At 44.3% G+C, this 16,346-nt stretch overlaps 1 protein-coding gene across 3 annotated transcripts in view; it reads right to left on the reverse strand.

Annotated features, from left to right (window-relative positions):
• The window catches only part of diaph2 (diaphanous-related formin 2), a 708,741-nt gene that overhangs the window by 495,269 nt on the left and 197,126 nt on the right, over positions 1-16,346 (reverse strand). For all 3 annotated transcript variants that reach the window (XM_071399170.1, XM_071399171.1, XM_071399169.1), the window contains 3 exons: positions 9,523-9,633; positions 8,171-8,283; positions 1,609-1,725 (listed from right to left, as the gene is read on the reverse strand). In XM_071399170.1, coding sequence (XP_071255271.1) covers positions 1,609-1,725; positions 8,171-8,283; positions 9,523-9,633 — 341 coding nt within the window. The remainder of the gene's footprint in view (positions 1-1,608; positions 1,726-8,170; positions 8,284-9,522; positions 9,634-16,346) is intronic.

Below are 16,346 nucleotides of genomic sequence, written 5' to 3' on the forward strand. Positions count from 1 at the left end.
GGTACATGGCTGTCCTGTTGAAACAGGGTACATGGCTGTCCTGTTGAAACAGGGTACATGGCTGTCCTGTTGAAACAGGGTACATGGCTGTCCTGTTGAAACAGGGTACATGGCTGTCTTGTTGAAACAGGGTACATGGCTGTCCTGTTGAAAATGTATAACATTGGAAACCAAAGTCCACATTCTGCTGGAATATTGGCATAGGCATGTTATGCGTCCCTTCGATCAGGAAGCCATGGACAAGTTTCGCTCCATCACCTGATTTGGCCTGATAGCGAGCGCGAGTGGCCCACTTCCTCCCCCCCTGGATCCCAATAGAGATACGGTCATCAAAGCGCAAAATGATCTTAAGGTCTCCCTTTAATCTAAAATTAAAGACCTACCATTTCCCAACCAGCCAATTTAATCTGAAACATAAAAAGATATGCTGGTTCAAAGTGGCCGAAAAGGGATATATTGATGATGAATTGAGGCCTGAGCTGGATATAGAACCTTGCGTCAGACAGACCGAACGCACCTCGCAAAGCCCGGTGATGTATGTGGAATTATGTCTTCCTCATGGAGTAGGGGAGGAGGGAGAGCTGTGGGAAATGTATTTTTAAAAGCATATCTTTAATAAGCACATCCATTTTTAATTAGCATTTGTAGTGATCCTTTTTTACTGTCGGTGGTGGAGAGCATTGGCGTCAGTAGTGGGGGGAAAGAGACAGAGAGGAGTGCTGAGGTGCTATGCTGCACAAGCTACTTAATGTGTTTTCTATTTCTCACTTTCTCCAACAAGATGAGGAATGCATTATTCATACCAGCCGAGTGAGCAGCAACTTGTCTATGGTAAATTCTTCTTGTCTTCTCTCTATTTTTTGTTAAATATTTTATTTCTGCGAAAAGTCTGACACAGCAGCAAATTGATCACTGTCATTGCCATCAGAGGAGCCGCCACTGTCTCCCTCTTTTTTCCTGTGATTGACACATTTACACTGCCAAGGAGGAATCCAGAGCCGGGCCGCCATTTGAATAATTACTTAATCGTTCTAAAGTACAGAATATTAGATCTGCTCTGATACGGCCCTGGCACTTTGATCACAGTGATTACATTCATACAGAGAGAGAGAGAGAGAGAGAGAGAGAGAGAGAGAGAGAGAGAGAGAGAGAGAGAGAGAGAGAGAGAGAGAAGCCCTGAGAGGAGAAAATGGACATGTGAATCTTTCATGTTGAATGCTTACATGCTTTCCCCTGGGAGATGGAGATGGCAAGGTTTTGAGAATAGCACTTGCTATAGGAAGTAATGTAGTTTTACAAGGGTTGTGGCACACTTATCTACAGGGGTCAGGCGCGTGTTTCGTTATCTGGCCTTACTCAAATGTGGTGTCAAGGAGTGGACGTTCTTGAGGTTTCTGCGTTGATAACGCAGCATTAGCGCTACACAGCAAAGTGTATCCCTTATAGGGGCTACATACTACTGAAAAAAAACTAAAAGAGGGAATAGACTAGAGACTGTTTAATGTCAACATTTCAGCCTTATGCTTTTCTTAAGACCAGTCTTGTGGAAATGCAGTCTTCCTGTGAAAGCAGTGAGAAGGGATGTGGCTGTTTGTGGGCAGAACTCACCTGATGTAGTAGTCGTTCCTGATGAGCAGGAGGTGCTGTAGGATGGACAGGAAGTAGGTCTCCGACCCGGTGTCTTTCACCATGTTGGACAGGAGATGGTACACCTCACCCATATCAGTGAGAAGGGGGTTAAGATATATAATGTCATGGCAGTGTAGCAAATTGAGAGAAAACAGCTTGCAATAGTAGTAGGCTACTATGACAGACCATTTAAAAGGAGAAGGCAAAACATTTACAATTCATGTGCCTTCTCTAACCAAGTCCTCTATTACCTTTAAAACCACTTCTCCTCATATATGATAGGACGAACTGTTCCCAAGTGGAAAAGCACATTCACACATATACACATTGTACCCCTCTCATTTAGCCACATGCATAACACATTTCACATTTCCTTATTCGGTCAGTGGCGTACTAACACAGCTAAGCTTTACCTATTGCTGTTTCGGTATTAAACGGACATGGGAATGAAGGAGTGCTTAAACCTGTGATTATATAAATCTAATAATATAGTGACAGTGACAGTGCATTCTAAAATCCATCAAAATAATTTTGAAAGATCCTCAAATCACAGTGTTTGTTTTCCCATCTCGAACTAGTACTCAGACAAGTGTCATTGTGCACAAGCAAACACTGCGACGATTCCTCACATCTGTTTTCCCTCTCGGGAGCGGCAGAAGAGTAAACAGCTAACTTTAGGAGGGGATTTGGCAATAAAGAACAGTCCCTGTGTTCCACCTATCACTCTGCGCCTTTCAAGGAGGAGGAAATTAATCACATGAAAACTCCATTGGGTTTGGATATTTAGGGAGAATCATGAAAAGGGGATCAGTCACTATGGAAAATATTGCCTCAGATTGTGCCTTGTCCGTCGAAGAGAAAATACGTGTTATTAAACTTGCTAAAGGTACTGATTATGCGTCTCCCCAAGGAGTGCGAGCGATGGCTTGTGATGTCTAAAATAGTTGTTGAATCAGATAAGAAATCACTGTCTATGGTGTATTATTCATTTCATTATGTCCGTTTCTCTGAGTTGGATTGCTGGCTATTTGTTTCAGATCAAGAACTGTCAGAGGCTGCGAAATGGAGCGCTTGGCACAACATCTCACAGTTGATTTGTATGGAATTGAAACCATAGGGAGAAATGTTCAAATCAAGGAAAAAGTTATTTCTCTTGAGATGTGCATGTGTTTAAACTTAATATTCAAGTGGGATTTCAGAATAATATCACGATCACTTTACAGTGTATTGTTTTTCATCTGTGTTTACGAGGAATATGGAATTTTAATCTATAGCGAGATTACATTTGATCTTATTTGAACTAACAACAAACCCAGTCCCAAAACTGTAAAGAATTTAGAGAAATAAATAGCTTGAGGGGGCTTAAACAAAACAGTTTGCTTGAGAAAGGATCCTCCCGTGGATATTCATGTTTGAAAAGCATGTAAAAAAATGAATAAAAATAACTCAGAAATAGTCTTATTTTCAATCTGTGCACACATGCGGAAAACAAGGGGAATAGAGTGAGGGGGAATAGTGCAGTGTTAAGCTGGGAAGGATGAAAAATTGATTGCCGTCATAATATGAAGTGTACGTTTTAACAATGTCTGCTGAAATATTTACCTGCTGACTGCAGGGTGATACACTGTCTGGGCTAAAACACTTTCACAGTCAGAGGCTCTGTATTCATTCACATTTGTCTGTGGTCAGCCAGCAGTAAACAAATATATCTGATTTGTGTTCTTGTTTAGTCCAGAGGGCTTAAAAGGAGGGACCAAGGGCCTGGCTTCCTCAGATAAGGGGAGAGGACATGGTCGGACGAGCTTCATTTCGGGGTTTTTAGCCACATAAAAGAACATGTCAAAGTTGTGCGGCCCCATCAAAGTTGTTTAAAGCAAATTATATCCGCTACAATGGAAAAACTGTTAAGTTCATCGTCTCAAAAGGCTGTTGAATGACAATCGAGCATTGATCACCTCTGAAAAGTTACTTAAGCGTGAGTGAACATCACTTGACAACCAGTGCAAAGACTTGACACACCCAAAATGACAGAACACTGCTCCATACTCTCCAACTGTTCCCACTATTTCATACACCACATGATCCATCCACCACCATCAGTGCAAATCAATCCATTTTAATGCCGTCTGACATTTTCCTATTAACTTCAGCCACGTCTGTAACCAAAATAGTTCTCCCATATCAAATTCGGCGAGCGCAGGGGATGGGAATACAGGCTTCTCTGAAGTATCGCTTCCCACTCCTGTATGAGCCTGGAAGAAGCCGATGAGAATTACCAAACCGGTGAGATGCAATTATAGGCTTGCCACACTGCTATCTGAGGGGGGACGTTAGTAGAGTAGAAGCCCGGACTGGGAAAGGGTACAAGCAGCTACATCTATCAGTAAGAAAGAGTACAAGCAGCTACATCCATCAGTAAGAAAGGGTCCCAGCAGCTACATCTCTCAGTAAGAAAGAGTACAAGCAGTTACATTTATCAGTAAGAAGTGGTTCAAGCAGCTGCATCTATCAGTAAGAAAGAGTGCAAGCAACTACATATATCAGTAAGAAACGGTTCAAGCAGATACATCTATCAGTAAGAAAGGGTTCAAGCAGATACATCTATCAGTAAGAAAGGGTTCAAGCAGATACATCTATCAGTAAGAAACGGTTCAAGCAGATACATCTATCAGTAAGAAAGGGTTCAAGCAGATACATCTATCAGTAAGAAAGGGTCCTAGCAGCTACATCTATCAGTAAGAAACGGTTCAAGCAGATACATCTATCAGTAAGTAATGATTCAAGCAGCTACATCTATCAGTAAGAAATGGTTCAAGCAGCTACATCTATCAGTAAGAAAGGGTTCAAGCAGCTACATATATCAGTAGGAAAGGGTCCAATCAGCTACATCTACATCTATCAGTAAGAAAGGGTGTGAGCAGCTACATCTACATCTATCAGTAAGAAAGGGTTCAAGCAAATACATCTATCAGTAAGAAAGGGTCCAAGAATATACATCAACAGTATCAGTAAAGGGGTCCAATCAGCAACATATATCAGTAAGAAAGGGTCCCCGAAACTACATCTATCAGTAATAAAGGGTTCAAGAAGCTACATCTATCAGTAAGAAAGTGTCCCAGTAGTTACATCTATCGGTAAGAAAGGGTTCAAGCAGCTACATCTATCAGTAAGAAAGGGTTCAAGCAGCTACATACATCAGTAAGAAACGGTTCAAGCAGATACATCTATCAGTAAGAAAGGGTTCAAGCAGCTACATCTATCAGTAAGAAAGGGTCCAAGCAGCTACATATATCAGTAAGAAACGGTTCAAGCACATACATCTATCAGTAAGAAAGGGTTCAAGCAGCTACATCTATCAGTAAGAAAGGGTCCTAGCAGCTACATCTATCAGTAAGAAAGGGTTCAAGCAGATACATCTATCAGTAAGAAAGGGTCCCAGTAGTTACATCTATCGGTAAGAAAGGGTTCAAGCAGCTACATCTATCAGTAAGAAAGGGTCCTAGCAGCTACATACATCAGTAATAACGGTTCAAGCAGATACATCTATCAGTAAGAAAGGGTTCAAGCAGCTACATCTATCAGTAAGAAAGGGTTCAAGCAGCTACATATATCAGTAAGAAACGGTTCAAGCACATACATCTATCAGTAAGAAAGGGTTCAAGCAGCTACATCTATCAGTAAGAAAGGGTCCTAGCAGCTACATCTATCAGTAAGAAAGGGTTCAAGCAGATGCATCTATCAGTAAGAAAGGGTCCAAGAATATACATCAACAGTATCAGTAAAGGGGTCCAATCAGCAACATATATCAGTAAGAAAGGGTCCCCGCAACTACATCTATCAGTAATAAAGGGTTCAAGCAGCTACATCTATCAATAAGAAAGGGTCCCAGTAGTTACATCTATCGGTAAGAAAGGGTTCAAGCAGCTACATCTATCAGTAAGAAAGGGTCCAAGCAGCTACATCTATCAGTAAGAAATGGTTCAAGCAGCTACATATATCAGTAGGAAAGGGTCCAAGCAGCTACATCTATCAATAAGAAAGGGTGTGAGCAGCTACATCTACATCTATCAGTAAGAAAGGGTGTGAGCAGCTACATCTACATCTATCAGTAAGAAAGGGTTCAATCAGCTACATCTACCAGTAAGAAAGGGTTCAAGCAGATACATCTATCAGTAAGAAAGGGTCCAAGAATATACATCAACAGTATCAGTAAAGGGGTCCAATCAGCAACATATATCAGTAAGAAAGGGTCCCCGCAACTACATCTATCAGTAATAAAGGGTTCAAGCAGCTACATCTATCAGTTCAAAAGGGTACAAGCAGCTAAATCTATCAGTAAGAAAGGGTCCAAGCAGCTACATCTATCAGTAAGAAAGGGTCCCAGCAGTTACATCAGTAAAACATGTTTCAAGCAGCTACATCTATCAGTAAGTAATGATTCAAGCAGCTACATCTACCAGTAAGAAACAGTTCAAGCAGCTACATCCATCAGTAAGAAACGGTCCCAGTAGTTACATCTATCAGTAAGAAACTGTTCAAGTAGTTACATCTATCAGTAAGAAACGGTTCAAGCAGCTAAATCTATCAGTATGAAACGGTTTAAGCAGCTACATCTATCAGTAAGAAACGGTTTAAGCAGCTACATCTATCAGTAAGAAACGGTCCCAGTATTTACATCTATCGGTAAGAAAGGGTTCAAGCAGCTACTTCTATCAGTAAAAAATGGTTCAAGCAGCTACATCTATCAGTAAGAAATGGTTCAAGCAACTACATCCATCAGTAAGAAGTGGTTCAAGCAGCTACATCTATCAGTAAGAAGTGGTTCAAGCAGCTACATCTATCAGTAAGAATTGGTTCAAGCAGCTACATCTATCAGTAAGAAACAGTTCAAGCAGCGACATCCATCAGTAAGAAAGGGTCCAAGCAGATACATCTACATCTATCAGTAAGAAAGAGTACCAGAAGTTACAACTATCAGTACGAAAGGGTCCCAACAGTTACATCTATCAGTAAGCAGCAAACACACCTACAGAACAATGAAAATCCAAAGGCCCACACTTCTCTCTCGTGGTCTCTCGCTCTCTCGCCACCTCTCGCTCTCTCGCCACCTCTCGGCCCCTCTCAGCCCCTCTCTCGGCCCCTCTCGCTCTCTCGGCCCCTCTCTCGGCCCCTCTCCCTCTCTCGGCCCCTCTCGCCCTCTCTCTCGCCCCCTCTCGCTCGCTCTCTCTCTCGCCCCCTCTCGCTCGCTCTCTCTCTCGCTCGCTCTCTCTCTCGCCCCCTCTCGCTCTCCTCTTCATTTTACTTCTACTCATGTTGCGGAGCTGGGTAGCATGAATAAACATGAGCAGCAGTGGAGGTGAGATGTGAACTAGTCAGTGGTAGGGTCAATCAATCACTATTTCACAGCATCATTCATATTCATTAGTGGCCTGGAGTCACATCCTCAGCACCCAGACCTGGGCTGGACAGAGAGGAGACGTGCCTCTCAGTGTTAGTATTCATGAGGCAAGGAAAACAAGCTACAATCTACTTGTGTGTGTGCGTGTATACGTGCAAGTTTGTGCATGTCAGAGACGAGAGCTAGCACAGATTAACACCACATTGTCCATGGAAACAAACATTGGGCCCTCTCATTTGTGAACCTGCTCAAGGACATCATTAATCCAGGTGTGGTGTTTGTTTTTTCCCCTTCCCTCACTCTCTCTCTTTCTCACCAAGCGTCAACAGTAGCTGTCACTCAGCGCAGCAATCAGTGGCATATTTTCGAGCACTGTGAGAATTGGGGAGACAAAGGTTGGCAGTGAGAACATCTGTATAACAGTGTCTGGCCCTGCACTGTCTGCCTACCATGTCAGCATTTCACACATCCAAATGCCCTTAGAGAAGCTGCTTGAATTATTTAGGCACCTAGCCAAGAATGCTTTAAAACAAGTCTTGAAATCGAGACCCAATTAGGGCTCACTTTATTAACCACTCAAAAAGTTTCCAGTTGAGCGGACATAGAGGGACGACTTGGAGACACCAACTTGTCATTTCTAGTTAAAAGGGAGCGGGAGAAAGGTAAAGTACTTGAATCACAGACGTGATTAAAGAGACAAAACAATAGAGGTCACAGAAAATGGACCTCGGTGTGCCAGCCAAAACAACCGCACTAAAAATCTTATCTGCCTTAAAAACAGACTTAAAATAGATGGCCATAACATAACCAGACTGTGTTCTGAAGACAAAACAACTGGTAATGATTGACAGTTGCCTCCCGTGTCTTGCATCTGCCAGTTGAGAGCTGATGGAAATGGCTGAGAGATGAGGAATGATGGTGAGAGAGGGTGCAGAACCAAGGCAAGCAAAAGAGAAGAAGAGGCTGTTTACCTGGTAAGCGATAGGGCTGGGAGATTACACTATAGTTCCTCAAATCCTTCTCTAATGAACCTGACCATGCCGGCTTTAGACCTGTAAGCCTGGCGAGGCACACACAACACACTCATTTCCAGCAGCCCTTTTTCCATGGCCGGAACAGCGGCACGGGCAGACAAAAGGATATTCCATCTCGGCGCGGATGTCATCGAGGCGATGGGAGAGCTCAATGGAGTCCTCCTCCTTGTTCTCGTTGAACACCTTCAGTTGGATGTCCAGCTCCTCTGTCTCTTTCAGCTCCTGTAATTCAGAGAGACATGAATAGACTGTGGTAGACAACAGAGGACTGGATGTATCTACAGTATGGATTAATTTATATACAGTGTTATCAGTACATACATAAACCAAATCTAGCCTGATTGTATTAGCTTATACTAGTTCCATTAATGGAGACAAGTGTATGGTGGTTTCCAAGTCACAGCTGTGTGGGAACTAGGACACCCATCCACCTCCTTCCCTGCCGGCCTGGTATACCCGAATCACCCAGCGCTCCACACCTGCTCCCTCAATGAGGAGCTATAATGGTGCACTTTACAACTTTCCTATGAATCATTGGCGTTAAGAGTTTACAGACGGCACCAGGCCAAATGGAACCCAATTTCTGCAGCTATCAATCACCTCGCTGCTCTTCGGGCAAGCCATCCGTCTTGCTTCGGAGAGGGAGTTAGCATGCAATGCAACAGAAAGGAGAGGTCTCAAGGACTCTCGGCCAATAGCAACCTCTCAGTACTTTATCATAGAACTGGTTCATTTTAGCTTTCCTCTTGGTCACCTGACTGTATTGGCTCCACAACATAACACAATTAGTGTGCCCCGCCTCTGTTTAAATGCTGGCAATAAAGCTTCAAATGAGGCATTTGTAAATGATTGTAAAGGAAACAGCATCATATCGGGGGGCAGATATGAAGATAATTAAACTAATGACAGCGATAATCAAGCGGAGCAGTCAAGATGACTTATAAACACGTGGCAAATTCCCCTCTGCAAATGAGGTCATGAGGGATGAGTGGATGCCGAGTGCAAGGATCTGTCTGCTGATTGATAATGATGCCACGGCGAGCTGTGATCAGTGAGGTGGTGCCTGCGGTGAGGTGAGCTAGAACAATCCAATATAATAATGGAAGCAATGTGGAGGCGAGACAGAAGGAGCTTTGTCTCTCGCAGGCAAACAGGGAGACGCAGGGAGGGCTAGGGACTAAAACTAACTGTTTAATGGGAGTTGGAGGGGTAGTCAATCATTCATTGTCCCAACTGGAAAATGTGTAGTGGACTGTTTCATCAGAGAGTTTAGGGTCCAAATCTGCCTCAACTCAGATGTATACATACAGATGTATACATACACCACTCACTATAGTCTCACTTGCTAAAGGAGGTTTTATGCATGTAAAACAACACACAAATGATACCTAGACTGCCAATTTAATGTATCTCTATGCCCCTGAAGGTGTGTGACGGAGAGCCCCTTGCACTGTAACTCACCGGTAGGATCTTCTTGAGGCCACAGCGGAGGAACTCGTTGCGCAGATGTATCCTGAAGTCCAGATCGTCCGGAGAGGTGACCAGAGCGTTGATCAGCTGCATGCAGGCCACCTGTTGCCATGTACACACATGCCAGAGAGACCGTTAGAGAGAACATATTTTTGTAATTCATTCTATTTAACATGAATCAACATGAAATTAAATGGTGATATAGTGATTTATCATGCATGGCCTGTGTATGGTATCAATCTATGTTATGATGTAGCAGGCACTGTCGAGTTAAAAGACCTTGGGGAGAGTATGTGTGAAACATTTCATGTGTATACAGTGCATTCGGAAAGCATGCAGACCCCTTTTTCCACATTTCGTTATGTTACAGCCTTTTTCTAAAATTGTCCGTAGAGATCCTTGATGAAAAATCCTCAGCAATCTACACACAATACCCCACAATGACGAAGTGAAAACAAGTTTAGACATGTTTGCAAACGTATATATTTTTTTAAATACCTTATTTACATAAGTATTCAGAACCTTTCCTATGAGACTCAAAATTGAGCTCAGGTGCATCCTGTTTCCATTGATCCTCCTTGAGATGTTTCTACAGCTTGTTTGGAGTCCAACTATGGTAAATTTAATTGATTGGACATGATCTGGAAAGGTACACACCCCTCTATATGAGGTCCCACAGTTGACAGGGCATGTCAGAGAAAAAAACCATGCCATGAGGTCGAAAGAATTGTCCGTAGAGATCAGAGACAGGATTGTGTTGAGGCACAGATCTGGGGAAGGGTACCAAAACATTTCTGCAGCATTGAAGTTCCCCAAGAACACAGTGGCCTACATCATTCTGAAATGGAAGAAGTTTTGAACCACCAAGACTCTTCCTAGAGTTGGCTGCCCGGCCAAACTGAGCAATCGGAGAGAAGGGCCATGGTCAGGGAGTTGACCAAGTACCTGATGGTCACTCAGAGAGCTCTAGAGTTCCTCTCTGGAGATGGGAGAACCTTCCAGAAGGACAACCAACTCTGCTGCTCTCCACCAATCAGGCCTTTATGGTAGAGTGACCAGACTGAAGCCACTCCACAGTAAAAACCACATGACAGCCCACTTGGAGTTTGCCAAAAGGCACCTAAAGACTCTCAGACCATGAGAAACAAGATTATCTGGTGAAACCAGACAGAACTCTTTGGCCTGAATGCCAAGCGTCACGTCTGGAGGAAACCTGGCACCATCCCTACGGTGAAACATGGTGGTGGCAGCATCATGCTGTGGGGATGTTTTTCAGCGGCAGGATCACCTTCCCACAGGACAACGGCCCTAAGCACACAGCCAAGACAACGCAAGAGTGGCTTCGGGACAAGTCTATGAACGTCCTTGAGTGGCCCAGCTAAAGCCCGGACTCGAACCCGTACGAACATCTCTGGGGAGACCTGAAAATAGATGTGCAGCAACTCTTCCCATCCAACCTGACAGAGCTTGAGAAGATCTGCGGAGAAGAATGGGAGAAACTCTACAAATACAGGTGTGCCAAGCTTGTAGCATTATACCCAAGAACACTCAAGGCTGTAATCGCTGCCAAAGGTGCTTCAACAAAGTACTCACTGCCAAAAGTGCTTTAACAAATATATTTTAGATTTTAAATTCTTCAAAGTAGCCAACCTTTGCCTTGAATACAGCTTTGCACCCTCTTGGAAATCTCTCAACCAGGTTCATGAGGTAGTCACCTGGAATGCATTTTAATTAATAGGTGTGCCTTGTTAAGTTATTTTGTGGAATTTCTATCCTTCTTAATGTGTTTGAGTCAATCAGTTGTGTTGTGACAGGGTAAGGGTGGTATACAGAAGAAGTCCATATTACGGCCAGAACAGCTCAAATAAGCAAAGAGAATTGACAGTCCATCATTATTTGGAAGTTTCTTCAAGTGCAGTCGCAAAAACCATCAAGTGCTATGATGGAACTGGCTCTCATGAGAACTGCCACAGGAAAGGAAGACCCAGAGTTACTTCTGCTGCAGAGGATAAGTTCATGAGTGTTACCACTAATGAACTTATCACGCATTCTGCAGCCGATGCGAGTAAGACCTTTAAACAAGGTCGCAGGGCCAGATGGATTAACAAGACGTGAACTGCGAGCATGCGCTGACCAACTGGCAAGTGTCTTCACTGCCATTTTCAACCTCTCCCTGTCCGAGTCTGTAATACCAACATGTTTTAAGCAGACCACCATTGTGCCTGTGCCCAAGAACACAAAGGTAACATGACTAAATGACTACCGACCCGTAGTATTCGTGTCTGTAGACATGCTTTGAAAGGCTGGTCATGGCTCACAACACCATTATCTCAGAAACCCTAGACCCAATTTGCATACCGCCCAAATAGATCCACAGATGATGCAATCTCTATTGCACTTCACACCGCCCTTTCCCACATGGACAAAAGGAACACATATGTGAGAATGCTATTCATTGACTACAGCTCAGCGTTCAACACCATAGTGCCCTCAAAGCCCATTAATAAGATAAGGACCCTGGACTAAACACCTCCCTCTGCAACTGGATCCTGGTAAGGGTAGGTAACAACACATCCGCCATGCTGATCCTCAACAGAGGAGCCCCTCTGGGGTGCGTGCTCAGTCCACTCCTGAACTGCCTGTTCACTCCTGAATGCACGGCCAGGCACGACTCCAACACCATCATTAAGTTTGCCGATGACACAACAGTGGTAAGCCTGATCACCGACAATGACGAGACAGCCTATTGGGAGGAGGTCAGAGACCTGGCTCTGAGGTGCCAGGACAACCACCTCTCCCTCAACGTGATCAAGACAAATGAGATGATTGTGGACTACAGGAAAAAGAAGACCGAGCATGCCCCCATTCTCATCGACGGGGCTGCAGTGGAGCAGGTTGAGAGCTTCAAGTTCCTTGGTGTCCACATCACCAACACACTAACCTGGTCCAAGCACACCAAAACAGTCGTGAAGAGGGCACGACAAAACCTATTCCCCCTCATGAGACTGAAAAGATTTGGCATGGGTCCTCAGATCCTCAAAAGTTCTACAGCTGCACCATCGAGAGCATCCTGACTGGTTGCATCACTGCCTGGTATGGAAACTGCTCGGCCTCCGAACGCAAGGCACTACAGAGGGTACTGCGTACGGTCCAGTATGTCACCATTGCCAAGCTTCCTGCCATCCAGGACCTCTATACCAGGCGGTGTCAGAAGAAGACCCTAAAAATTGTCAAAGTCTCCAGCCACCCTAGTCATAGACTGTTCTCTCTGCTACCGCACGGCAAGCAGTACCGGAGTGCCAAGTCTAGGTCCAAGAGGCTTCTAAACAGCTTCTACATCGTAAGCCATAAGACTCCTGAACACCTAATCAAATGGCTACCCAGACTATTTGCATTGCCCCCACTCCCCCTCTTTTACACCGCTGGTACTCTCTGTTGTTATCATTTATGCATTGTGACTTTAAAAACTCTACCTTCATGTACATATTTCCTCAACTAACCGGTGCCCCCGCACATTTACTCTGTACCGGTACCCCCCTGTACATAGTCTCTCTATTGTTATTTTACTGCTGTTCTTTAATTACTTGTTACTTATATTTCTTATTCTTATCCATATTTTTAACTGCATTGTTGGTTAAGGGCTCGTAAGTAAGCATTTCAGTATAAGGTTGGCGCATGTGACATTTTGTTTTTGATTGATGCTGAATTCAAGGCACACTTAACCAGCATGGCTACCACAGCATTCTGCAGCGACATGCCATCCCATCTGGTTTGCGCTTAGTGGGACTATCATTTGTTTTCAACAGGACAATGACCCAACACACCTCCAGGCTGTGTAAGGGCTATTTGACCAAGAAGGAGAGTGATGGAGTGCTGCATCAGATGACCTGGCCTCCACAATCACCCGATCTCAACCCAATTAAGATGGTTTGGGATGATTTGGAACGTAGAGCGAAGGAAAAGCAGCCAACAAGTGCACAGTATATGTGGGAAGTCTTTCAAGACTGTTGGAAAAGCATTCCAGGTGAAGCCGGTTGAGAGAATGCCAAGAGTGCGCAAAGCTGTCATCAAGGCAAAGGGTGGCTACTTTGAAGAATCTCAAACATAAAATATATTTTGATTTGTTTAACCCTTTTTTTAACCACATGTGTTATTTCATAGTTTTGATGTCTTCACTATTATTCTACAATGTAGAAAATAGTAAAAATAAAGAAAAACCCTTCAATGAGTAGGTGTGTCCATATATAAACTCAGCAAATAAAGAAATGTCCTCTCGTTTATTTTCAGCAAACTTAACATGTGTAAATATTTGTATGAACACAAGATTCAACAACAGACATAAACGGAACAAGCTCCACAGACATGTGACTAACAGAAATGGAATAATGTGTCCCTGAACAAAAGGGGAGGGGGGGTCAAAATCAAAAGTAACAATAACAGTCAGTATCTGGTGTGGCCACCAGCTGCATTAACTACTGCAGTGCATCTCCTCCTCATGGACTGGACCAGATTTGCCAGTTCTTGCTGTGAGATGTTACCCCACTCATCCACCAAGGCACCTGCACGTTCCCGGACATTTCTGAGGGGAATGGTCCTAGCCCTCACCCACCGATCCAACAGGTGACAGACGTGCTCAATGGGACTGAGATCCGGGCTCTTCGCTGGCCATGGCAGAATACTGACATTCCTGTCTTGCAGGAAATCACGCACAGAACGAGCAGTATGGCTGGTGGCATTGATGACAGTGGCATTGTCATCCTCGCAGTGACAGACCACTGCGAGGATGATCAGCTGTCCGTCCTGTCTCCCTGTAGCGTTGTCTTAGTCTCACAGTACGGACATTGCAAGCCTCTGGGCCTGCAGGAAGGGTACCACATGAGGGAGGAGGATGCCTGCAATGACAACAAGCTCAGTCCGATGATACTGTGACACACCGCCCCAGACCATGACGGACCTTCCACCTCCAAATCGATCCCGCTCCAGAGTAAAGGCCTCGGTGTAACGCTCATTCATTCGACGATAAACGCGAATCTGACCATCACACACGGTGAGACAAAACCGCGACTCGTCAGTGAAGAGCACTTTTTGCCAGTCCTGCCTGGTCCAGCGACGGTGGCTTTGTGCCCACAGGCAACATTGTTGCCGGTGATGTCTGGTGAGGACCTGCCTTACAACAGGCCTACAAGCCCTCAGTCCAGCCTCTCTCAGCCTATTGCGGACAGTCTGAGCACTGATGGAGGGATTGTGCGTTCCTGGTGTAACTCGGGCAGTTGTTGTTGCAATCCTGTACCTGTCCCGCAGGTGTGATGTTCGGATGTACCGATCCTGTGCAGGTGTGTGTTCTGCCACTGCGAGGATGATCAGCTGTCCGTTTTGTCTCCCTGTAGCGTTGTCTTAGCCGTCTCACAGTACGGACATTGCAATTTATTGCCCAGGCCACATCTGCAGTCCTCATGCCTCCTTGCAGCATGCCTAAGGCACGTTCACGCAGACGAGCAGGGACCCTGGGCATCTCTCTTTTGGTGTTTTTCAGAGTCAGTAGAAAGGCCTCTTTAGTGTCCTAAGTTTTCATAACTGACTTTAATTGCCTACCATCTGTAAGCTGTTAGTGTCTTAACGACCGTTCCATAGCTGCATGTTCATTAATTGTTTATGGTTCATTGAACAAGCATGGGAAACAGTGTTTAAACGCTTTACAATGAAGATCTGTGAAGTTATTTGGATTTTTATGAATTATCTTTGAAAGACAGGGTCCTGAAAAACAGACGTTTCTTTATATATATTTCTTTTTTTTTATTAGCAAAAATGTTTTTTCAGCCAAAAAACTGTTTTTTCTATGTCATTATGGGGTATTATGTGTAGATTGATGAAGAAGAAAAAAACGACGTAATACATTTTCAAATAAGTCTGTAACCTAACAAAGTGTGGAAAAAGGGGTCTGAATACTTTCCGAAGGCAATTTATATTCCTCTCCTAGAGAGGAGAGGAAAGACAGAGGAGAAGAGAGGAGAAATAGGCCATAGTCAGTCTGGTGTAGAGGCAGAAAAAAGTAGAAGGATAGAGGAAGTGGAAAAGAGAAGAGGTCTGGGGAGTCTACTGACCAGATGTGCATTTGTAATTGATTTATTGGATTAGGGAAGAGTAGAGGGATGGAGTGGCGGGAGAATGAGGGGAAAGGGAAAATGCTGATGGGCCTTAATGGGATGTAAGGTGGCTCCGGGGAGCAGCACCAGGAGAAGACGGAGTGTTCCTCTGACAGGCGGATCGATCGGGAACTGAAGGATCTCTGTGATTGACTTGAAAAGTACCCTATAGAAAACCTCTATCGGCCTGTTTGTGTTGGCCCACATCTTTTTTTTAACGGGTCGTAGTGAATGCTGTCGCTTGGCTGTTATTCACACCGATTCCCCCTGTAGGTGTTTTTCCTGGCGAGAGCTTTACAGATAAACACATGCACACCCATGCGCACACACACAGGGGCACACACACACATAAAATCATCACGCTAGCCCAATTCATGCCCTCAGAGAACGTAACTAGCGGGAATTCGCCTGGCGATGGGGAATAATAGCCATCTGGAATGAACAGCATTGGTTTGTTTTCAATGTGTTTTTTCCCCTTTCTATAGCCCGGGGACAGTGAAATCGAACAGGTTTGTATTAATCCAGTGGAGTGAGGGAATATGGTGTTATGGATTATGGGGACATGTCAGTGCTAATGGAGACTCTTTACATATGCACCAGGCCTGCCGCGCACCGGGAAAACAGTAAGCTTAAGGAGAATTCTAAAGGTTGTTCTGTGCTGCACCAGCCCTA

Source organism: Salvelinus alpinus, chromosome 4, assembly GCF_045679555.1.
Source record: "Salvelinus alpinus chromosome 4, SLU_Salpinus.1, whole genome shotgun sequence".
NCBI classification, from domain to species: Eukaryota; Metazoa; Chordata; class Actinopteri; order Salmoniformes; family Salmonidae; genus Salvelinus; species Salvelinus alpinus.